The 25,629-nt window shown below is 43.5% G+C and overlaps 1 protein-coding gene across 1 annotated transcript in view; it reads right to left on the bottom strand.

Annotated features, from left to right (window-relative positions):
* The window catches only part of LOC128704206 (uncharacterized), a 354,653-nt gene that overhangs the window by 198,358 nt on the left and 130,666 nt on the right, over positions 1-25,629 (bottom strand). The window contains exon 4 of the mRNA XM_070099039.1: positions 21,476-21,602. Coding sequence (XP_069955140.1) covers positions 21,476-21,602 — 127 coding nt within the window. The remainder of the gene's footprint in view (positions 1-21,475; positions 21,603-25,629) is intronic.

Genomic DNA, 25,629 nt, shown 5'->3' with positions numbered 1-25,629 from the left:
TAGACCTGTAACTTTCTGTAGGGATTGGTCCCAAACCTCCACAATGAAATAACTACACGTGAACACAAGAGGCTTGGCAGACGGTGCAAGATACCTCTGTTGAAAAGCAGAGAAGCGCTGAGTACACAAAATTCAGTAAGTGTCAAGGGACCACGACTTTTTAACACCCACCCGTCACGCATAAGAGACGATTACCAACTAACACTTGACTGCCTTGAAGAAGCCGACAAATCCCTCGATTTAGTTTCTGTTGAGTTAAACCGAGGACTATGGGCATCAACAGCTTGATCGATCAGGCCAGCAACCGGGCAGCAGGGGGTGGTGACCTCCGGAAGCTATTACTTACGTCGACACCTGTAACCAGCACTTTGCACTCTACTTTGTTTCGTAAGGTGAAGTGTAGAATCTATCCTTAATCCATGGTATAACTAATCTTTGAGGACAATGGTGTGGCAACAATTGTCAAAGATTTGTTCAGTTATACCATGAATTAAGGAAACATCCTATACTTCACCTTACGAAACAGACATAGCAAATGCGATAGTAATTATGGACAAGGTAGATTATAGTGGAAAAATGAACAAGTTATGAGAAAACGGGAAGCTACGTACCCTTGAAGAGGTTGTATAGCAGCTTGAGATCACGACTCCCTTTGGTCAATCGTTAACACATTGACAACACTTCAGTGAGAACTTTACAGTTGTCTTCATCAAGTTGTTGCTGGGAAAACTGTCTACGAATGTCTGATGTACTAAGTGTGGTAGGTGGGCTTACCTGCCTGTCTACTTGTCTAATATACTAGGTATAGTCTTACTGCCTGTCATTCATACGACTCACTTCCATCCCCAACATATCCTAAAACCAAGACATGGACTGTGTTGGGCTAAGTTAGGGTAGTTAAGTAAGACACATATGCAACAGTTAGGTATCTATTTCGAAACGTTTCGCCTACACAGTAGGCTTCTTCAGTCGAGTACAGAAAAGTTGATAGAAGCAGAAGACGTGAAGACGATGTAATCAGTCCATCACCCTTGAAGTTTCGAGATGGTCAGTCTCTCAGTTTGAAACAATATGGAGTTGAAGTGACAGGATGGAGCCTTATATACCGCCAGGAGGCGAGATGAAGGCCACTAGTAGAGGTAAGAATGTAGTCGTTGGGAGCTCTCAAATCCAGCCATTCTCACTAGTTGAAGTTGTCCAAGTTTTTTTTTTTTCTGTACCAAGATACCATTGTGTTGCAGTGTCTGACATTGTTTCAGACTATGGAACAATACTCTTCTCCAATTCGGGACTGACCTCAAAACTTCAAGGGTGATGGACTGATTACATCGTCTTCACGTCTTCTGCTTCTATCAACTTTTCTGTACTCGACTGAAGAAGCCTACTGTGTAGGCGAAACGTTTCGAAATAAAGATACCTAACTGCTGCATATGTGTCTTACTTAACCTGTCAGTATTTTATATACCATTTTGTTGTTCACTAAGTTAGGGTACCTGAAATTAACCAATGTGTGTGTAGCTAACTGATAACCTAGACAACAATGTCTAGCTGCGGCGGATACATTCGTAGTTCCTCATAGGCTTGGCATCCCCACGCAAGCAAGCTGGAGGATGGATAGCCTGACAGCAATAACAGAATCTGCACTCCCAGGCCAGAGAGTTTCACACATGTTGGGTTAAGCGTTTAGCTGACCACAGCACAACACTGTTCTCAGCGTCTCTTCACTCAAGGAGGGAGGGAAGGCAGTGCCTCTTTGCTGGTGAAGAGCAACGAATCAAACTTTATTACCTCCCTTATTACACGATTCATTCTCACTCCCCAGACGATGTGTGACCGGTACTACAGAGCTTAATAAATAATAAAATTATTATTTTCACAGTCAATACTGAGCTGTCTCCAGGAGATGAAGTGTTTTAGTCAGTCAAGAGGAACGGGTCACAGGATGATCTACCACATAGAATTTTTGGTCAACAGGCGAAGGTCTTGGGCTGGCTTACAGGTCCAAGCCGTGAACATCAAATCATAGCGAGTGTTAATGCTCCAGTCATAAGAGAAGCACTACTGATTTTCTTTCTTTCTTTCAACACTCCGGCCGTATCCCACCAAGGCAGGGTGGCCCAAAAGGAGAAACGAAAGTTTCTCCTTTTACATTTAGTAATATATACAGGAGAAGAGGTTACTAGCCCCTTGCTCCCGGTATTTTAGTCGCCTCTTACAACATGCATGGCTTACGGAGGAAGAATTCTATTCCACTTCCCCATGGAGATAAGAGGAAATAAACAAGAATAAGAACTAGAAAGAAAATAGAAGAAAACCCAGAGGGATGTGTGTGTATATAAATGCTTGTACATGTATGTGTAGTGTGACCTAAGTGTAAGTAGAAGTAGCAAGACGTACCTGAAACCTTGCATATTTATGAGACAGAAAAATGGACACCAGCAATCCTACCATCATGTAAAACAATTACAGGCTTTCGTTTTACATTCACCTGGCAGGACGGTAGTACCTCCCTGGGCGGTTGCTGTCTGCCAATCTACTACCACTATTGATTTCTCTCCCCTTAACTTATAACTTGCAGCTCCCTCCGCTTCTCCTGGATGCTGTATGATATATACCTTACCTTATACCTTTGAAGAGTTTCGAGAGTTTATCTACTTCTCAGTAGTAGTAACCAGTTACCAGTCTCAGTAGTAGTAACCAGTTACCAGTAACCGTCCGTTGACTCAACGACCAACCGTCTCTGCCTGAGTCACTATCTGAATTCATATTGTGCTGACCTCAGCAGTATAAGGCCCCCTCACATAGGGTACTGCAGCCGGCTAGTCAGTATTACGAGTGTGAGCAAGGAGATAGGTAACGGCAAGGGCTCTCTCCACATAACAGCAGTTATACGTAATAACAGCCTACGTGAGTATTTCTTCCCTAATCCACGTATCGAACTCCCACATGATAAATGGTGTACAGCGGTGTGGAGCGTGGATTTACGTTTTTAAGGGTAATTCAAGGTGTTTGAAGACTGTTGTGAGTAGCCGGCAGGGTCAAAGGTGAATCTCCAGCCACCAGCCACTACCCTCACACACCACCTCGAGCCAGCAGCCTGACTCCCCTCACAGTTTTCATCCTGCAAGCCTGTTGCAGCCGTTTCAAGCTTCCTGGCTTAGTTCGTGTGCTAATTGCTTCAATCTCCGAGGGGTTGACCCGGATTTTGCAATTAAGCCAGTCAGTAAGCCAGACTGTGGAAGTGAACGCCAGTCAGCCTATCATCCAGCCTGTCTCCTGTCATCCAACTGCTCCTCCGTGCTTTGTGCATCGTTACACGTCTTCCAGTCAGCCATTCTCGTGGGGTAAGCCAGTCAGCCAACCCAGCTTCTAACCCAGCTGAGAGAGAGAAGTAAGCCACGCAGTAAGAAGTAAGCCAAGTTCCTCTGAAGTATTGTCTATATCGCTTTGTGCTCCCTGTTGGATGCTAAGAGTGGTTTTCACCATTCCTGTGGCATAGAGTGGGTTAAGCCATCTTCGTGGGTGAGTGGGGTGCGCGGCAGCCTCACCGTCCCCCCCGCCACTCTCTCCCACCACCCGGTGCGCGGCAGTACCCCAGCGAGAGTCACACCCACCACTCTCTCCCACCACCACCAGCCATCCACCCATCTACCTGTGGTTGTTTGCACCCTTGTACCGGGTCCTAGTACTGTTTTGGCTCACATAATTGGTCAAGAGATTGTAGCTGGCGCCAACGAAAACCCAATTATGTGAGTTCTTCGAGAGCGCGCATTTCTTCCGACAACAGTAAATGTAGGAGGCGTCAGTATCACCGCGCGGGACACCCTACCCCCCCCCGCCCTATCACCAGTACTCACCGCCCGTCTACTACTCCAGACTCCAGTGATAGTTTTCTTGAGACATTTTTCTTGCATTTAAAGACATTTGCGTGTGTGAGACATTTATAGTAAATTGCTTGTGTACTCTAAACCTTGTGTTTTTCAGTGTAAACGCAGTATTTTCTTTGACTCATTATTTTTACAATATTTTTCAGTGTTTTCACTTATCTTATATTATTTTATTCTGTGTTTTTCTTATGCTACTCGTCTGTAGTAAGTATTATTGTCTAGTGTACCAGTCAGTCACCCTGTGTGAAGTGATTCATTTTTTTTTTATTGTATTCTTTCAGCGTTGTATTCTCCAGTAACTATCATTGTATTTCATGCAGTGATATTTACCCCAGTATACTAAATTATCCATTTATTTTTATGTGTGTCTTTTTTTTCGTATGCCAGCAGTGTCTCATTCCTCTAATTTTTTTTCGCAGACTGTGTACCATTATTTTTGCCAGCAAATTTTTGTCGTATCAGTCACAGCAAGATTTTGTTGTATCCACAGCAGGATTTTGTTGTAAGAATATATTTTAATGAAGTGTGCTCCGTCACTGTAAGTGTTATATTCCCTGTTTTGTTCCTGTGTTTTATTTTATTCATATAATTCTTGAACAAATTCACTCTTGATGCAATTTCAATTACTTTTAACGTAAAGTGTTTTCCTTACTCTGTTTGAGTAAATTGTTTTGTCTAATTTACAATTAAGAGTTAAAGTGTTCAATCAGTTAATTTTTTTTTTTTTTTGATCTTTATATTTTAATTCATTATTTTACCTGAGTTTTCCCAGTGACACTTTATTACTGCAGTGATTATTTCTACACTATTTTGTTGCACTTGTTCTGAAGTGAATTTGTTGAACTTGTTCTGCAGTGAATTATTTCCTTTTCTTGATATTTTTATGAATTATATTTTAATTTTGTCTATGCATTCTTAGAAAATACTTAAATTTCCCAGTTAACAATTTAGTAATTTTATTTTACACTTTCACATTGATTTAAAAAATTTAATTAATTAATTTTTTTATTAGCAAGAGTAAAGACAGCTCATTTTGCATTTAATTCAGTCTCCAGTAATATTTTTACTTGTATATTTCAATGTAATTTTTTTTTTCCTGGTCAATAGTCCTTTGAATTGAGTTTTCCTTCCTCTTGCAGTGTATCTTAAATATTATTTTTATTATTCTGCAGAATTAGTTGTATATCTTTTCATTTCAATTCTAGAATTTTATATCATTTTTATTGTTCATTATTTTTGCCTTATTTGTTCTCGTGTTACTTTGCCATTATGTCTCGCATACCGTCAAGTGATACTTTAGTGAATGTCGACACTCAGACCTCTCAGGCTACTATTGCTGGTCCTGTCATCAGTCCTCACAGTTCCTTACCGACTGACAGACCGACCCAGACACCGAGATATTATAGTTATACTCGTGATTCCCTTGATGCGTTACCTTTATTCAATGGCCATGTACATAGTCTTGAAGCATGGTTTGCAGCCATTCGTTCTCGTGCTAGTGCTCTAGGTGAAGGTCCTCCTTCAGAGGAAAGCCTTATCAGAATTGCTAAAGAAGCTCTTTATCGATCTCCTGCTGCTGTTCACGTTGTTGATCTCCTTGATATGCGAGACTTCAGGAATCTTACTAAGTGGTCACAATATGAGGAACTGATTCGTTCTTTCCTTGTCCCAGTAAAAACAGCTGATCCATATGTCGTTCTTAGAGAACTAGTGAATGCTACACCCATGAGTACTGAATCGTTGAGTGCATTTGCTGTTAGATTAGACAAACTTTTATCATCATTTATCAATGCTGTCCAATCATCATCTTTTCTCCCTGAAGAGGCTAAACCATTTACAGAATCAATTGCTAAAATAGCAGCTTTTGGAGCAATTAAAGAACTAATGCCACCTGCTTCTGTGTGTGCTTATGAGGCTCATCCTCCAACTGTAACGATGGAACCACTTACAGCCTTAAATCATGTACGTTCCTTGTGCCCCCAGGGTACTTTCCCTTGTATCAAAAGTAATGTCACACATATGCCTCAGTCTGCACCACCTCTTGTTTGCGCCACAGAGACAAATCGTGGTCGTCAACCATCTCAGAGATCATCAAGAACCAGTGTACAGAGTCGTTATACACCTCGTAGTATTCATAGTACATTCAGTAACCATAGTCGGCAGAATTGTTACAACTGTGGTTTCCGTGGCCATATTGCAATTAATTGTCCTGATAGTTACCCTAAGAGACGTCGTACTGATGATGAGTACTCAGATATTCCCTACTGTACTTATCATAGAATACATGGACATGACACATCTGAGTGTAATGCTCTCTATAACCTTCAGTACTCTAGATCTTTCCGTGGTCGTTCCAACCGCAGAACCCGTCAAGGAAACAGATATCGTGGTTCTCAAAATAACCAGAACCAGGCTCATTCATTCAATTCTCAAACTAACCAGAACCAGGCTCGTTCTTCCAATTCGGGGGAATTCGAGCGCCCCAGTCAAACCGTCCCATGGTGACAGTAGGTGATAATGAGTACACCATCCCCGTTCACAATTCCTTTGAAGCCTTAAGCAGTCTCGAGAATGACAACCCTGCTGATGATGTTGCTTCACATGTTTCTGACATAGATGATTTTGGGGATGGAGTAGAACAAGTCTTTTCTGATGACAATCCACCTTTTTGTTTGCACATAACTTCCAATGCAACCATAGGCCCTATAGTGCAAGCATCTGTTTATAATGCGCCCGTTCAATTGTTCATGGACTCTGGTGCGCAAATCAATATTATTAGGTCTAGTTTGTTTAAGGATAAGAAGTTACGACATGTCCTTCTCGTAGAACCGACTCCTGTGTCCTCCCTTAGTGGAGTATCTGGTTCTCACCTGCGTGTCCGAGGTCGGACTTCCCTAACCTTTTCTATCCAAGGTAGAGACTTCACTGTTTCCTTCTTTGTTGTCGACCAGATTACTTTCCCTGGTGACCTTCTACTGGGATTTGCTTCCATGCGAGACTTACGCATTGTGCTCGACCCTAATCGATGGCATGCACAAATTGACGACTTGATCGTTCCATTCTGGGGTTACCAGCTTGGATCAGAAATCTGTTATACTGCTGCAGAGTATGATGTACGGATTAAGTCCTTACAAGCTAATGCATTCTCCAGTAGCGTACCCAAGCGGTCAGGCACTGGTAATTCTGTCACTCCCATCAGTGTTCCACCTATACCTTCAGATTTGCAGGATAGTCCGATGCCTCAAGTGTCCGAGGACGCTCAGATTGCCTTGAGTGCACAACCTATCCCTGCAATGCCTGCTAGTTCGAGTAGTAGTTTCTCCACAGGGGATGCCTTGTCAGAAAACAATTACTTGCAACTAGTAATGCCATCTCTTGTTGATGTCACATGCCGTCTGCAGAAAGACGTTTCTGTTGCGGCTAGTGCTCTCACTAGAGTGTCTGTAGTTGTTCCTAGTGTTCCAGATGGTGATAACGTCCTAGTTGACAGTGATTCCTGCAAAGTAAAAGGTCTATTTGTTGAACCATCCTTACATGTTGTAAGAGATAGTAAGATCCATTTCTACCTGGCCAACACTTCTGGTCACAGTGTTCGCCTCAGGGCAAATACCAATCTTGTTGACCTTGTTCACTATCCTTACCCTGTTCAGGTAGAGGATGAGTTGTCACCTGACCAGTGGGTCGGTGCTATTTCTGCCGGGGAGACCTCATCCACTGCACTGGATCAATCTGTTCCACCAGTTGAGGAGAAAGACTTAGCTCCCACTGACTTCCCAGATGAAGTCAAGCGTTTGTTGACTCTGTTGAACAAACGTCGTAAAGCCATTGCTTTACCAGGTGAGAAGATGGGTATAACGAACTTATTGTCCCATCGTATTCCACTTGAACCTGGTACTAGACCTATCTACATACCTGCGTACAGAATGCCTCATTCACAAGTTGCTGTCGCAGAAGAATTGATCAATCAAATGCTTGATGATGGAGTTATTGCACCTAGCAATTCACCTTGGAATGCACCCTTGATACTAGTACCTAAGAAGGATGGTACTTGGCGTCCAGTAATTGACTTTAGGAAGTTAAACGCGAAAACCATTCCAGATCGCTTTCCACTCCCTGTACTGGGTGATCTTTTACGTAATATCGGAGATAACAAAGTCTTTTCAACCCTAGATTTGTTACAAGGGTTTTGGCAAGTCCCTCTTCACGAGGACAGCCAAGAGCTAACTGCATTCTCCACTCCTACAGGTCATTATCACTTTCTCCGTATGGCATTTGGATTACGATCTTCCCCTATCACGTTCTCAAGGCTCATGACTAATATCTTTAGAGGTCTCATAGGTAATGCACTTATGGTGTACTTAGATGACGTAATCGTCATGTCTAAAGACGTGGATACACTTGAAAAGACTTGATGTAGTACTTGGTAAGCTTGAAGAAGCCAATTTAAAGATCAAACTGTCAAAATGTAAATTTTTCAGATCAGAAATTAAGTTTCTTGGTCACGTAGTCACTCCTAGAGGGGTTACGACTGACCAAAGTAAAGTAACTGCAGTACTAAATTTTCCAACTCCCAAAACTGCTGATGCCGTAAGATCCTTTGTGGGCTTAGCAGGTTTTTATAGATCTTTCATTGCCAATTTTTCTTCCATAGCTGCTCCTCTAACTGAGTTGCTTAAGAAAGATGCTCCTTTTGTTTGGACCTTCCGTCAAGAAAGAGCATTCCAAACTCTAAAAGAAAAGCTAACATCTGCTCCAATTTTGAAATTTCCAGATTTTTCTAAGCCTTTCTATCTGACAACTGATGCTAGTTCAATTGGCATAGGTGCCGTACTAGCTCAGAAGACCGATGGCAAGTACAACGCAGTTGCATTTGCTAGCCGAGTCCTTACGAAGGCTGAACGTAATTATACAGTAACTGAGCAAGAAGCTTTAGCAATAGTATGGTCTTTAAAGCACTTCCGAGACATTATTTATCAGTACTCTGTTCATGTCTTGACAGATCATGCTCCACTGATACCCTTATTCCAGAACAAACAACCTACTGGAAGGTTAGCTAGATGGACCTTGACTATCCAAGAGTTCAATCCCACCTTTGAGCATTTACCTGGCAAGTCAAATGTAGTCACAGATGCCTTATCGCGACATGTTAGTATAGTAACTGCAGACCCTCCATTTAGTGCTGAAGATGTAAAGAATGCTCAACGAACAGATCCCATGTGGTCTGGTGTGATTCGATTCCTGCTCCAGGAAGATCTTATTCTGACTGTGAAGCCACCAGCACCCATCAGTGACTTTCTCCTGAACCAAGAATTACTGTATCGAACAGCCGAGTTGGGTACTCCTAGCAGAAGAGTATACCAGTTAGTAATTCCACAGTCACTAGTGAATGTAGCCTTACAGCTAGTTCACGATGTACCAGGTGTTGCACACCCTGGTATGGATCGTTCAGTAAAACAAGCCAGATTGAAATACTTTTGGCCTCGAATGGCAACTGATATTTCTGAGTATGTTAGGAAATGTAGCGTCTGCATGCAACATAAAGGCAATGCTAATGGTCCTAATCCAATCCAAGTGTATCCAACTACTAGCGAACCTTGGGAAAGAGTTGCGCTAGATTTGTTAACTAATTTCCAATGTTCCCTCCAAGGTAACAAACATCTGTGTGTTATGGTAGACCATTTCACCAGATATTGCGAGTTAGTTCCTATTGCAGATAAGACTGCCGAGACAGTAGCTAAAGCGTTTAAAGAACGCATTATCTGCAGGCATACCACTCCTAAGTCCCTAGTAACAGATAATGGAGGTGAATTCTGTAATGAAATTCTTGAAAATTTGTGTACCTTGTACAAGATCTCTAAATCCACCATTGTTCCTCATCATCCTGCCAGCAATGGGTTAGCGGAACGAACCAATAAGAAAGTACTTGATGTCTTGAGAGCCACTATCAATCCCAACAGTGAAACTTGGGATGAAGTTATACCTGATGTGCAGTGTGCTATAAATTCTGCTTACAATGTTTCTATAGGTGACACTCCACATTATGCATTGTACGGTGTAGATAAACGTTTGCCTTATGAGTTGTTATATTCTAATCCGAAACCAAATTACAACCCTGATGATTTCGTAGCAACTCGTACCAGCTTAGCTCAAAGTGTTTTTAGAAGAATCCGTGAAACACTTCATAAATCAACAGCTGAATTCACAAGAGTCGCAAACACTCGATCAAAGCCATCCAAAATCAAAGTAGGTTCGAGAGTTATGCTGATTAACTTTAACAAAACGTCTGCAATGCCAAAGCTTGATCAAAAGTTTGTTGGTCCTTATCGAGTAGTTGAACATATCACTGGTAATAAGTATAAGGTTAGAGAGATTAGTACTGGTCAGTATAAAGAATCGCATTTAGATCATATGAAGTTAGTATGTGATGATAATGATGTTCCAACCCAGACTAATGTGACAGACTCTGACAATCCTCCTGATCCTGTACTCTCTTCCTCTGATACTCAGTCAGACGATCAACCTGAATGTCGTTATTCCCTACGTACACGACAGGTATTGAGGAATCCTCAAGTATCATTTGTAACTTCCAATTCAGATTTGCCTCAAATACAGCATGAGTTAGCCAATGCTACAGAGTTTGATCCTCCCAGAGATGACACCCATTCTGCATATGCCAATCTTACCCTAGCAGAGTTGGGGTTAAATGTAAATAACCTGTATAGATGAATAATTACAGTATCAACTTATCAGTATTCAAGAATTTTTTTTGTGTGTTCATGTTCTCTCCGCATTCTGAGAGTTAACAGTCTAGATTTGCGTGCACCGAATCTGCCTTTCTGTTAAACACTCTTTCTTTGTATATATTCCTTCCTCAGAATCCGTAGATCACACGAATACAGATCGATCGATCAAAATTTTTGTTTTTATCACTTGTAATCTCAACGTAGAGTTCGTTGTTCATTTGTTGAGTTTTAAGTTGTACTATAGTATACCTTGTATTGCATTACAGTTTCAGTTACGTAAGCTTTCATTCCAATGTTCTACTTATGTATCTATAATGTTTAATGTTGTGTACTTTGACATTGTATAGAATCAGCCCTAGCCGTACCTGCCATCTCTAGTTTGTATTAGTTGTATGTCGGGACGACATACGTTAGCGTCGCCGAGCTCTCAGTAGTAGTAACCAGTTACCAGTCTCAGTAGTAGTAACCAGTTACCAGTAACCGTCCGTTGACTCAACGACCAACCGTCTCTGCCTGAGTCACTATCTGAATTCATATTGTGCTGACCTCAGCAGTATAAGGCCCCCTCACATAGGGTACTGCAGCCGGCTAGTCAGTATTACGAGTGTGAGCAAGGAGATAGGTAACGGCAAGGGCTCTCTCCACATAACAGCAATTATACGTAATAACAGCCTACGTGGGTATTTCTTCCCTAATCCACGTATCGAACTCCCACATGATATACTGTCTGAGCCCGGCCATGGGCCAGGCTCGTCTGGTGCTTGCCTGGTCAACCAGGCTGTTGCTGCTAGAGGCCCGCTGCCCCACATATCCATCACAGCCTGGTTGATCTGGCACCTGGTGAAGATACTTGTCTAGTTTCCTCTTGAAGGCATCTACACTTGTTCCAGCAGTATTTCTGATATCTTCTGGTAAGATGTTGAAAAGTCTGGGACCCCGGATGCTGATACAGTGTTAACTCATTGTCCCACCGCACCCCTGCTTCGCACTGGGTTTATTTTACACTTCCTCCCATATCTCTCACTCCAGTATGTTATGGCAGTGTGCAGATTTGGGACAAAGCCCTCGAGTATTTTCCAGGTATATATTATCATGTACCTCCCTCTCTCTCCTCTACTCATTTTTTTAATTCTCCAACCAGTGTTACCTCTAGTTCCTCAAAGTCTGAGAACTTTTCCGAGCTCTTGTCTGTCGTTTTAGCCTATAGAAGGCGCACTTCTCGCTTTCCTACCTGCACCTTCTTCATAATGGTACGTGTCTGGAGAAAACTTCTAATGCCAGGGAGCTCATCCTATCGATACACTGGTTTAGGTCATCATTTATCATGGTATCTTCCTAGCATACTTTACTAAGCTCACGATTCACTAGCTCCCAGTTGATGTTCTTGTAGTTAAACATACCCTCAAGGTTGAGTGTGTTCTGCTGTTTATGACCAATGGGTACACTATGACATGGCCTTGGATGCACTGGAAGAAAATCAGAATGCAGATGTAATATACACAGACTTTGCAAAAGCATTTGACAAATGCGATCATGGCGTAATAGCCCATAAAATACGTGCTAAAGGAATAACTGGGAAAGTGGGGAGATGGATCTTCAACTTCCTAACAAATCGAACACAAAGAGTAGTGGTCAACAGAGTTAAATCGGAGGCTGCCATAGTGAAGAGCTCTGTTCCACAAGGCACAGTACTCGCCCCCATCTTATTCCTTATCCTCATATCAGACAAACAGAGATATACACCACAGCACCGTATCATCCTTTGCGGATGATACTAGGATCTGCATGAGTCTGTCATCTGCTGAGGACGCGGTTAACCTCCAAGAAGATATAAACAAAGTTTTCCAATGGGCAACGGTAAACAATATGATGTTCAATGAGGACAAATTCCAACTACTCCGTTATGGAAAACTGGAGGAGATAATAACTAGAACAGAGTATACTACTGACTCCGGCCATACAATAGAGCGGAAAAATAATGTAAGAGACCTGGGAGTAGTAATGTCTGAGGATCTCACTTTCAAGGATCACAACAGTGCCACGATCGCACGTGCAAAGAAAATGATAGGATGGACAATGAGAACTTTCAAAACGAGAGATGCCAAGCCCATGATGATCCTTTTCAAATCACTTGTTCTCTCTAGGCTGGAATACTGCTGTACATTAACATCTCCATTCAAAGCAGGTGAAATCGCAGATCTGGAGAGTGTACAGAGATCCTTTACTGCACTTATAAGTTCTGTCAAGCACCTTAACTACTGGAAACGCTTGGAAGCACTTGACTTGTACTCGTTGGAACGCAGGAGGGAGAGATATATCATAATCTACACTTGGAAAATCTTGGAAGGAATGGTCCCAAATCTGCACACAGAAATCACTCCCTACGAAAGTAAAAGACTGGGCAGGCGATGCAAAATGCCCCCAATAAAAAGTAGGGGCGCCATTGGTACACTAAGAGAAAACACCATAAGTGTCCGGGGCCCAAAACTGTTCAACAGCCTCCCATCAAGCATTAGGGGAATTACCAATAAACCCCTGGCTGCCTTCAAGAGAGCTGGACAGATACCTAAAGTCAGCGCCGGATCAGCCGGGCTGTGGCTCGTACGTTGGACTGCGTGCGGCCAGCAGTAACAGCCTAGTTGATCAGGCCCTGATCCATCGGGAGGCCTGGTCATGGACCGGGCCGCGGGGGCGTTGATCCCCGGAATAACCTCCAGGTAATCCAGGTAACACGTCTGTACTACTACTACCACCTTGTTAGGTAAAATGACAAGTGCAACTAATGCGACATTTTATTGTGGCAACGTTTTGCTCTTCAGGAGATTGACAAAGTTCCTGGTAATTCTACCAACATTACTACTAGCTTGTGGTCGAAGTTTATTGTCTGACGATATTATGTTACACACCAGGTCTTCATTATTAGATAATGTAACGTCTGGAGTATTTTATAGTCTGGTGGGTTCCGCTTTTTGCTGACCTAAGGCGAAATTTGTTGCCGAGTCGTAGTTCACTTGAATGAGTGTTCGTCCAAAATTACTTCTTGGGATTGTCTCTTATTAAAGTGCTTGCAACAACACGATGCACTCTCACTCCCACTTCTCCACCAGGCACTCTCCCTCCCTCCCCACCAAACACGTCTTAGCCCACCACAACCCTTCCCATCCCCCTCAACTTTTGCACGACACCAGTCTGGCTCTGCGGGAAACCCCAGAGCAGAGAAGCGAGGGTCGGCGGGGTACAATAACACGCACATCTTGCAACATCAACCTTACACCTGCAACAATACCAAGTACACAACAAAATTATACAATACTAAGTGTACAAATTATAGCAACAATAAGTTTACAAAAACATCACGGAAGCCTGTTGAATGTTCAGCACTCTGGCGGTTACCCGGAGGTTATTCCGGGGATCAACGCCCCCGCGGCCCGGTCCATGACCAGGCCTCCCGGTGGATCAGGGCCTTATCAACCAGGCTGTTACTGCTGGCCGCACGCAGTCCAACGTACGAGCCACGGCCTGGCTGATCCGGCACTGACTACGTATCTGTCCAGCTCTCTCTTGAAGGCAGCCAGGGGTTTATTGGTAATTCCCCTAATTAAAATGGTATAAAATACCGACAGGTATTTCTCTCTCTCTCTCTCTCTCTCATTCTCTCTCTCTCATTCTCTCTCTCTCATATTCTCTCTCTCTCTCATATTCTCTCTCTCTCTCATATTCTCTCTCTCTCTCATATTCTCTCTCTCTCTCATATTCTCTCTCTCTCTCTCATTCTCTCTCTCTCTCATTCTCTCTCTCTCTCATTCTCTCTCTCTCTCATTCTCTCTCTCTCTCATTCTCTCTCTCTCTCATTCTCTCTCTCTCTCATTCTCTCTCTCTCTCATTCTCTCTCTCTCTCATTCTCTCTCTCTCTCATTCTCTCTCTCTCTCATTCTCTCTCTCTCTCATTCTCTCTCTCTCTCATTCTCTCTCTCTCTCATTCTCTCTCTCTCTCATTCTCTCTCTCTCTCATTCTCTCTCTCTCTCATTCTCTCTCATTCTCTCTCTCATTCTCTCTCTCTCTCTCTCTCATTCTCTCTCTCTCTCTCATTCTCTCTCTCTCTCTCTCATTCTCTCTCTCTCTCATTCTCTCTCTCTCTCATTCTCTCTCTCATTCTCTCTCTCTCTCATTCTCTCTCTCTCTCATTCTCTCTCTCATTCTCTCTCTCTCTCATTCTCTCTCTCTCTCTCTCATTCTCTCTCTCTCTCATTCTCTCTCTCATTCTCTCTCTCTCATTCTCTCTCATTCTCTCTCTCTCTCATTCTCTCTCTCTCATTCTCTCTCTCTCATTCTCTCTCTCTCATTCTCTCTCTCTCATTCTCTCTCTCTCATTCTCTCTCTCTCATTCTCTCTCTCTCATTCTCTCTCTCTCATTCTCTCTCTCTCATTCTCTCTCTCTCTCTCTCTCGCGTTCCAACGAGTACAAGTGCTTCCAAGCGTTCCCAGTAGTTAAGGTGCTTGACAGAACTTATACGTGCAGTAAAGGATCTCTGTACACTCTCCAGATCTGCAATTTCACCTGCTTTGAATGGAGACGTTAATGTACAGCAGTATTCCAGCCTAGAGAGAAGTGATTTTAAAACGATCGTCATTGGCTTGGCATCTCTCGTTTTGAACGTTCTCATTATCCATCCTATCATTTTCTTTGCACTTGTGATCGTGGCACTGTTGTGATCCTTGAAAGTGAGATTCTCAGACATTACTATTCCCAGGTCCCTTACATTATTTTTCCGCTCTATTGTATGGCCAGAGTCAGTAGTATACCTGGAGGTTATTCCGGGGATCAACGCCCCCGCGGCCCGGTCCATGACCAGGCCTCCCGATGGATCAGGGCCTGATCAACTAGGCTGTTACTGCTGGCCGCATGCAGTCCAACGTACGAGCCACAGCCCGGCTGATCCGGCACTGACTTTAGGTATCTGTCCAGCTCTCTTGAAGGCAGCCAGGGGTTTATTGGCAATTCCCCTAATGCTTTATGGGAGGCTACTCTGTTCTAGTTATTATCTCCTCCAGTTTTCCATAACGGAGTAGTTGGAATTTGTCCTCATTGAACATCATATTGTTTACCGCTGCCCACTGGAAAACTTTGTTTATATCTTCTTGGAGGTTAACGAAGGATGATACGGTGCTGTGGTGTATATCTCTGTCTATGTCTGAAATGAGGATGAGGAATAAGATGGGGGGGAGTACTGTGCCTTGTGGAACAGAGCTCTTCACTATGGCAGCCTCCGATTTAACTCTGTTGACCACTACTCTGTGTTCGATTTGTTAGGAAGTTGAAGATCCATCTCCCCACTTTCCCAGTTATTCCCTTAGCACGTATTTTGTGCGCTTTTACGCCATGATCGCATTTGTGATCTGTTTTTGCTCTCATGACTACAACAGAAATAGTAGGGAAATATACCTCTGGTGGGTTTCCCGAGTCTTCCTACTCTGGGAGCACCTCCCTAAGCCACGTGTGTCTGCTGCTTGCCTGTATACAAAATACACATACTGGCGGCATCTCTTAGTTTAGTGAGAGCGCCCTGGGCTCACAACAGAAGGACCGGGGTTCAATCCTGGATCAGTTGGAGACTTTTGGGTACGTCAAGACTTCAAGATAAGCCAAGGTAGGATAACTCAGCCTGTATGTGATGCAAAAACACTAGTAAAAACGGGGAGATACGGATGTTGGCAACACTGGCATAACAGTGGCGAGAGGTGGCGATAAAGGTCATCTAGCGTTGGCAGTACTGTCTGACACGTCACTGGGGAGCTATATCAAGGGTGATGTGACCACGATGTACAAGATACTCAGGGGTATTGACAGTATATACAGGTAGACACTAGCCTGGGCGTCACCAGAACAACGAGACATGTAAGAAACATTCACATGAGCAGCAAGGATATTCTTCAGTCTACAGAGTGAAGACAAGGTCTACACAAGTATAACAGACACGGAGCCCAGTGTGTGTAGCGCAAAAGGCTCTATCCTCCGACAGGGTGTAAAGAGCCCAGTGTGCGCGTGTGTGTGTGTGTGTGTGGGGGGGGGGAGGCGCAAGAGGCTCCATTCCCCGACAGTTTACAGAGCCCACAGAGTCTAGACAGAGCGTAAACATGGCACCAGGAACTCTGGCCTGAGGCTGGGCTGACATCGTAAAGAACCCTAGACACCAATCACAGCCAAGTCACTGATATGTTAGTATGAGTGACAACACTCAAGCATTGCCTAGAAGCTGACGACCCCCCCCCCTGGGCATAGCTCTTCCCAAACAAAATAAGTACGTCTTACACCAGACACATACTTGTATGAAAAGCTGTGGCAGTCAGACAAGCACACACGCACTCAGACACATTCACAAGTGGTAACAGTAAGGGGGGGGGTAATGGGAAGCGAGGGAGAGGAGAGGAGAGAGATGGAGGGAGGGTAGGAAGAAGGGAAAGGCAGGAAGAGAGGGAAAGGCGAGGGAACGTAAGGTTAAGTAGTTCTGTTACTTAAAGAGCAATTTGAATCATGTACATCATTCACTGATCTTGACAATGACACTGACGCAAGAAAAAAAACGTTAAGGAAAAAATGGGAATAAAAATAAATGCACAAATCACACACGAGAAGGAGGGAGGTAGAGAGGGAGGGAGGGGAAAGAAGGCAGGCAGGATAATCAATACCAGCCTGCTGGGAGGGAAGGTCTGTACTTGTGGCAGGAAAGCTGCGACCACGGAAGTTGAGACAGCGCTGCCAACTGTCACTAATGACCAGCAGCTCCAGCAGCAGCACCACCACCACAGCGAGGGCCTCCATCAGCACCAGCAACAGAATCAGCACTATCACCATTTAATACCACCACCATCAATTAGCACCAGATACCAAGCAAAAGCCATCACTAACTACATACGCTTCCTATACATCTTGTACACGTACACGCAATATAACGCACGCACATACAGATAAGAAACAGACAAGACACGTACACAGACAGGGACCAGGAGCAGAGACCCGACCCCTGCAACCACAGATGTATACCTTTGATATATACCTTTGAAGAGTTTCGAGAGTTTAACTACTCCCATAGCCCGGCCATCGCCCAGGCTCGTCCGGTGCTTGCCTGATCAACCAGGCTGTTGCTGCTGGAGACCCGCTGTACAAAGTCGTGAGACAAGGAGAGGTCACATAAAAATTAATCCTAGGATCTGGCTGAGGTGAGGAGAGTTAGCTACGCTGATAATACCATCCTGGACCAACAAATAGGTGAGGATATGCACTACACTTGTATCTGAACACCTGCACACCTTTGCCATACCATGAAATGTTACCCAAGCTTAATAAATTGTAGGAGGGGAAGGGAAGGGAGGAGAAAAAAGGAAGGGAAAAATGGAGGGGAATGGGAAAGAGGGCGGGGAAAGGGAAAGAGGGCGGGGAAAGGGAGAGGGCGGGGAAGGGAAAGGCCCAGAAAAATACAAAAAAGGACGGGGGGGGGGGGGTTGATCAATGACAGCGCCGGAAATTAAATAATTCAATGAAGACGCGAGCGCATGCGCACGTAAGCATCTGATCAAGAACGTTTATAATATTGAAATGTCTGCAATCAGACTAGTCCTCGAGCTGACACGGGTACACTGGAAGGGGGATACTGAAAACGATGTATCTGACGACTCGTCAAAAGATAACGTTACAGGAGAGATGATCACGACATGGAAGATTATTAAGAATTAATACTGTCAATCACAGTCTGGAGCTACAGAACCTGGAATACGGGGAAGATGATGGAAACTATGAACAGATGAAACACAGTGGAGTTAATATTTACTTTTCCAGTCTAAAGCTACTTACCTGTAGTATACCTGGAGTGGGTTTCGGGGGTCAACGCCCCCGCGGCCGGGTCTGTGACCAGAAATAAGCTGTATGTGAAGTGGTGGCAGCAAACTCCATTTCAAGAGTAGGTAAGAGCTCAAGAGGACAATTTTAAGTAATATATATTTATGAAACTTGAAAGGCCGGTCTATAAACCAAGACTTGACCCCCACAAACACACATGGGCGACTACACACATCGAACTTGAGGCCCATATCTTTACACGCATATTCCAAATTTTGAAGATTGTAGTGAGTATAGTACTGAAGAGCCTGGAGTGAAGAAGAAAGGATTTGTCTGAGAAAAAAAAGGAGCATCGACTTAATGATGGGGAATCCTGTTTGGAACTTATTGTTTTCCTAGTCAGAGATAACAGAATTGATGGGTGGATCGCAGCTTCCTTCACTTTAAGAAAAGCGCCTGACACTACCATGCCAAAGAATAATAAAACTAGAAGAGCAGGAAAGAATGAAAGCAAAGGACATGTGGATGAGGAAGCACTTGAAAGAAGAAACGAGACAACTTTTAATATTGGGCCCTTAAGAGGGAGACCTTTCACTGATGACAATGTGCGAAATACTGAAGACAAGACACATTACGACCGTATTTGGCGGGTGGCTACGCATTATGAATTTTAACAACTCTCAAAGTCTTAATGAATGTAATGGCAAACTCTTCAAATCTTAAATATCCTGTAGAATCGTCCCACACGCTCTTATACCCGCCATGGGGATGTAAGAGGCACTGCACTTGACCTAAAGAAGACTCACCGTGACCTTGTCATAGGGCTGCCAACGGTACATCACTTGTAAACTCCCACACTCCATGAGTCACTACCGAGTCACCACAAGAAGACCCGGTCCAAGACCCGTCCTGCCAAACCTACCTGACCGTCTTATAACACCTGATATATGCCCCCCACCATAAAATGTGTCAATAAGAGAATAAAAGAAGCTGTAAAGCGATAGTGCTATTGATTGACTGTCAAGTCTCACAAGCACACTTAGTGAGGAAGGTATTAAACCTTACTGACAGAAGCGTGTCCCTATATACGGACTGAGGATCAAGCTTCCACCTTACAGTGTGCCTAATGACCTACATGGGTTTACTGCTTCATATAAATATAACTGTAAGACATACATCCCATAAACATTTACCTAATACTTAAGTTAATTACTAGATACTTCAGGACAATGTCTGGCAGACATATCTGGCAGTCAATCGTCTTGTTATTTTAGAGAAAAAGAATTTGGCAACAGTCTACTAAGGATTTCACAAATGTTTGTTTCTGAGAGAAAAACTTTTAGAATTAATAAAGTTCTCTGCAGATCCACACTGTGTAAGCAGTTTGCAATACTGATCCTTAAAGCCCTGGCTCTGATGGGGTAGAGAGAATAACATTAAGAAACACTGTGGATACGCACATTTATGGCTTAAAACAATTTCATTAACTTTACTAGCTGTGGAAAGACGCCAGCGTATCCTCGGCTGAATATTTAACCTGCTTTCTTATAGCTAGGAAAACTAGCAGGTCAATACAGACTCAGAATGTGGTCCGAGACACGAGAGAATGTCGATGGTATTGGTCCGTCGAGACCAAGGTGTGGCCAAGTGCGAGAGAGTAGACTTAATTCGACTTGCTACATTTCGGGGTTAGTGCTAAACTCATAACAGTCATACAGTGCCTGGAAAAATGGGAGGTAATCAGGTTTGATTAAAGGAAAGTTAGGCCAAGTCCAATTCCTGGCATCAAGAACTCCTCACCGGCATCAAGGAACCTCCCTTGATTTTAAATCATCCATGTATTAGTAGAAGACTATGTCCTACATTATTAAGGATGGTTTCTCCTCAGTGTTGAGAATCAATCCCATACCTGTAACAGGCCTGGTCATGGACCGGGCCGCGGGGGCGTTGATCCCCGGAATAACCTCCAGGTAACCTCCAGACTTCCACAGAGGGATTTCTACTTTTTGAGGGCCGGCCTAAGCAGCCTTACTCCATGATCGACTTCTTGATTAACAAGGCTGTTGCTTCTAGCAGCTTACATACCTACATAGCCATTTTAACCTAGTTGATGTGGCATTTTCAAAAAGTTAGTGCTCTAGTTTCCTTTCGAAAACGTGCCTTACACATTTCTTTGTGTTTGCATATGCTAAAGCACAGTCGCCGTCCTCGTGTTAGTGAGGACAGATTGGTAGATTAATGTGAGGGAACCTGGGAGTGATAATGTCAGATCTCACAGTCACGGATCACAAGAATATTATCACAATGTTAGGCTTAATAACTATTGGTAGATTAATGTGAGGGAACCTGGGAGTGATAATGTCAGATCTCACAGTCACGGATCACAAGAATATTATCACAATGATAGGCTTGATAACTACAACTTTTACAACAAGAAGCCAATGATACTAAGTCATTTGTTCTTTCTAGACTGGATTATTGTACGCTGTTAGGTGAAAACTGCAACTCAGAGAATATATAGATAACCTTCGCTGCCTGCATAAATTAAAACAATTATTGGGAATGCCTTGAACTGTACTCCGAGCAACGTTGGCAACAAAGAATATCATAGATTACACCTGGAAAATTCTGGAGGAATTTATCCCAAAATCTGCACACTGAAACCACTTACCGTGAAATCAAGACCGTGCAAAATCCCCCCCAATGAAAGGCAGTGGCGCAAGGGGTAAATTAAGAGGTAAATCATTAAGTATAAAGGGGCCACGACTTTCAGCACCCTCCCTCTTGACAACCAGGGGGCTGATAATTTCCTAAAGTCAATCCCTGATCAGCCGGGCTGTGGTGCACATATTAAACTGCGTGCGGCTAACACCAACAGCCTGGATGATCAAGCCATCAACCAGATGTCCTGGTCTGGGACCGGACTGAAGGGGTGGTGACCCCAAAAATCGCCTTCAGGTAACCTTGAACCTGTCTCTGAAGTTGCAGGTGGAGTGTACATTGTGTTTACCTTGAGGCTGTGTTTGTCTGCCAGTTCAGAGAAGAGCCGCTCACTCTCCACGTGATGGGTCTTATCCAAGTAGAAAATTCCAGTGGCATAGCGACCAGGCTCCGGCAGTGATACGCCATGCTCTTCCCTGCAACAAATAATACAACATTAGGCTTTATGTCCAACAATCGTAGACACTTACGATATTCCACTCGCCTTACCTAAATTTACGTCTATCAATCGTATACTTGTAATATCCCACTCGCCACCACATCTAAATCTACGTCGAATCAATCGCAGACGCACATTTATGATATTCCACTCACCACCACATACGACTATTTGAATCGTGCATCGAATAACCAATTGTGCGAGTACTGAAGACATACCCACCGTCCTCGCAACTGCAATTTACAAGTGCACAGCTGTGTTGTTGTTCGCGCTATGGTTGAGTGGGTGCACCTCTCGACTTGCAATATCAAGGACAGCGGTTCGATCCATGGTACCCATCATATTATCTGAATGATGAATATATATACCATTTTTTTTAATACTGTAAGTCCTAAAATACAAACCTGTGGTGCGCAATACACGATATAAGCAGCTACACTGCTCGAAAACAATCTCAGGTAACATCTAAGCATCAGGATTACTTTACCCGAAATGCACTGCATATTACTGACAGTGTCTACCAATGTTTTGTTACATGTAAACTACAAAACTACATTATTTGTACTGCAGTTAGCTAAACTCACGATCAATTAGCTAAAGTATTACTACCTCCCCCCCTCCTTTCCCTTTAACACTCCAAGATAGCAGAGTTTTATTAGTCAAGTCAACAACACTAAACAAACTATACCACGGGCGGGGTTAAACCCCGAGATCACTTGAGTCTCTGATCGCGGGTTCTAACCCCGCCCGTGTTATAGTTTGTTTGCAATCGTGTCATTACGATTTCCTGAGTCAACAACACTGTCTTCTGAGGGTCTATCAGATGCCCCGTCACAGGTTAAGCATTAACTGGTCTACCCCAGTTAGGTTTACACCCCATTAAAAAACAGACTGTACATAGTAGTGTACCCTAAGATAAGGCGATACCTACCTGGAGGTTATTCCGGGGATCAACGCCCTCGCGGCCCGGCTCACGACCAGGCCTCCCGATGGATCAGGACCTGATCAACTAGGCTGTTACTGCTGGCAGCACGCAGTCCAACGTACGAGCCACAGCCCGGCTGATCCGGCACTAAGTATCTGTCCAGCTCTCTCTTGAAGGCAGCCAGGGGTTTATTGGCAATTCCCCTAATGCTTGATGGGAGGCTGTTGAACAGTTTTGGGCCCCGGACACTTATGGTGTTTTCCCTTAGTGTACCAATGGCGCCCCTACTTTTTATTGGGGGCATTTTGCGTCGCCTGCCCAGTCTTTTACTTTCGTAGGGAGTGATTTCTGTGTGCAGATTTGGGACCATTCCTTCCAAGATTTTCCAAGTGTAGATTATGATATATCTCTCCCTCCTGCGTTCCAACGAGTACAAGTCAAGTGCTTCCAAGCGTTCCTAGTAGTTAAGGTGCTTGACAGAACTTATACATGCAGTAAAGGATCTCTGTACACAATCTAGATCTGCGATTTCACCTGCTTTGAATGGAGATGTTAATGTACAGCAGTATTCCAGCCTAGAGAGAACAAGTGATTTGAAAAGGATCACCATTGGCTTTGCATCTCTCGTTTTGAACGTTCTCATTATCCATCCTATCATTTTCTTTGCACGTGCGATCGTGGCACTGTTGTGATCCTTGAAAGTGAGATCCTCAGACATTACTACTCCCAAGTCCCTTTCATCATTTTTCCGCTCTATTGTATGGCCAGAGTCTGTAGTATACTCTGTTCTAGTTATTATCTCCTCCAGTTTTCCATAACGGAGTAGTTGGAATTTGTCCTCATTGAACATATTTACCGTTGCCCACTGGAAAACTTTGTTTATATCTTCTTGGAGGTTAACGAAGGATGATACGGTGCTGTGGTGTATATCTCTGTCTATGTCTGATATGAGGATAACTCACGAGATCGTAGTGACACGATTGCAAACAAACCATACCCCGGTCGGGATTGAACCCGCGGTCATTGAGTCTCAAAACTCCAGACCGTCGCGTTAGCCACTAGACCAGCTAGTCACAATAAGATTCGTCCAACTAGGTATATTTCTACACCATAGCTAGCTGGAGATTCGTCTGTAAAAACTTGCATTTGTGGTCACAGTGGTGCCTATGCTAACCTTCCTATGGTGTAGAAATATACCTAGTTGGACGAATCTTATTGTGGCTAGCTGGTCTAGTGGCTAACGCGACGGTCTGGAGTTTTGAGACTCTCTGACCGCGGGTTCAATCCCGGCCGGGGTATGGTTTGTTAGAGATATACATCACAGCACCGTATCATCCTTTGCGGACGATACTAGGATCTGCATGAGGCTGTCATCTGCCTGTAAAAGTAACCTAAACATTTTCTACCCGCCAAGAACAACCAAGCAACACATCACCGTAGATATTTACACTAAACATTCGTAATTCAGTGGCATTAACAGTTATATATAATTTATTCTCATTTAAAAGAGTAAAAATTCTTAAGTAAAAAGGAACATCTCATTCAAAGTCAAGAAATGTTCGTCTTGCAAACTCTGCAAGACTCGCTAATGTAAACATGTTAGAAGGTGTAGTCCACTCACGAGTCCGGTTTCTCTTCTCTCACACTCGGTTCTTATACGCACTTGTATATCCAGTAATTTTCCATAAATATAATTGACAAACTTAAACGAAAATTGAATGCCACGTACTATAAAGGATTCTAAATGCGTTTTTCAATTCTGAATGAACCTGCTTAATAGCATTTACTAAAAATTACACTACTGAGAGGGACTTTACAAACTGACTTAACATTTCGTTAGTCCTCCCTTCAGTCATGTATAAAACACTTTATACCGCACATAGTTTTAACAGTAACTTTCCTAATAAGCCTTAATGTGTGCACAGCTGACCTTCCACAGTGTTGCACACTATGTAGTGAACATAATGTCGACCCCCACTCAGTTTAGTGGGTCAACCCCCCCCCCACTCCGTTCAGTCTGTCGACCCCCTTGTATATAATGTGGTATATACAGGTAGTGGAGAGAATAATTAGGCTCAAAAAGACGAATACTGTGGCAACGAAAGCTAATGTGACCCTGAGAGTAGACAACACACGGAATTATAAATCCCTCATTAATGTGTATGTAGAGACCTCAAATTGGTAGTGTTATTATTGGTCAGGTTCAGCCCAGGGGCACATGAACACGCAGTAGGTGACACCACAAGCCACTACCTACCGATAACCGCCCCCCGCTCCCCACAAAACAAGTGCATCTGACAACTGGTAACACACTCGGAGACAAGAATTTGATCCAGCACACACTAAGGATTAGTCCAGAAATAAGAACAAACAAGGCTATAAGGCAGAGTGCACCAGTGCGTTAAATGAAACGGTATGGGATGAAACATCGAAATGGTAGAGTAACTGTAAGGGAAAAGTGGGTTTTAAGTGGGGTTAGGGTTATTCAGGCAACCAGGAACCATTAGCGAGTTAACGTCGCACACTCCCCTCTGGCGGGCTGGGACAAAACTCTAGTTCATGGTGTCTGATGTCCTTCAATTTCTACTCCTGGTAGTATTGACCTTACCTGGTGTGGGTTGAAGTTTGGAGAGTCACTTCACCTCCACTCTTCTGAACATGTAGGGTTATCTACCAGGAGTATTACTGTTCGTTGTTTTATTGTTTGTTGGTTACCAGTAATGATTTTGGCATTTAATACCACTCTTTTTCATTCTTAAATGTTATATTTGCCTAACTGTTGGTAACCAGTCTATTTTTTTCTAATTACCAGCTCTGCTCCTGGCGTGGTTATCCAGGGTAGACGCCAGGTAAGGTAGCAAGATACTTGTTAATTGGTCTAATTAACATTGTCCGACTACTACCGGCCCTTATTTATCCTACTTGTGGTGCTCCAACCAAGTAGTACAGGAGATTCCAAAACATCGGACTGAAACCATCCGCCCAGGATTACCTACATCGTCTTTAACATCAGATTCATCCAGAGCCTTACCTAGTCCTGCCCAGATACAGCACCAGAACCAACGGCCACTTTTATTAT

Source organism: Cherax quadricarinatus, chromosome 66, assembly GCF_038502225.1.
Source record: "Cherax quadricarinatus isolate ZL_2023a chromosome 66, ASM3850222v1, whole genome shotgun sequence".
NCBI classification, from domain to species: Eukaryota; Metazoa; Arthropoda; class Malacostraca; order Decapoda; family Parastacidae; genus Cherax; species Cherax quadricarinatus.
Note: the sequence above shows the minus strand (reverse complement) of the source record. Positions and strands in the feature narration are given on the sequence as shown.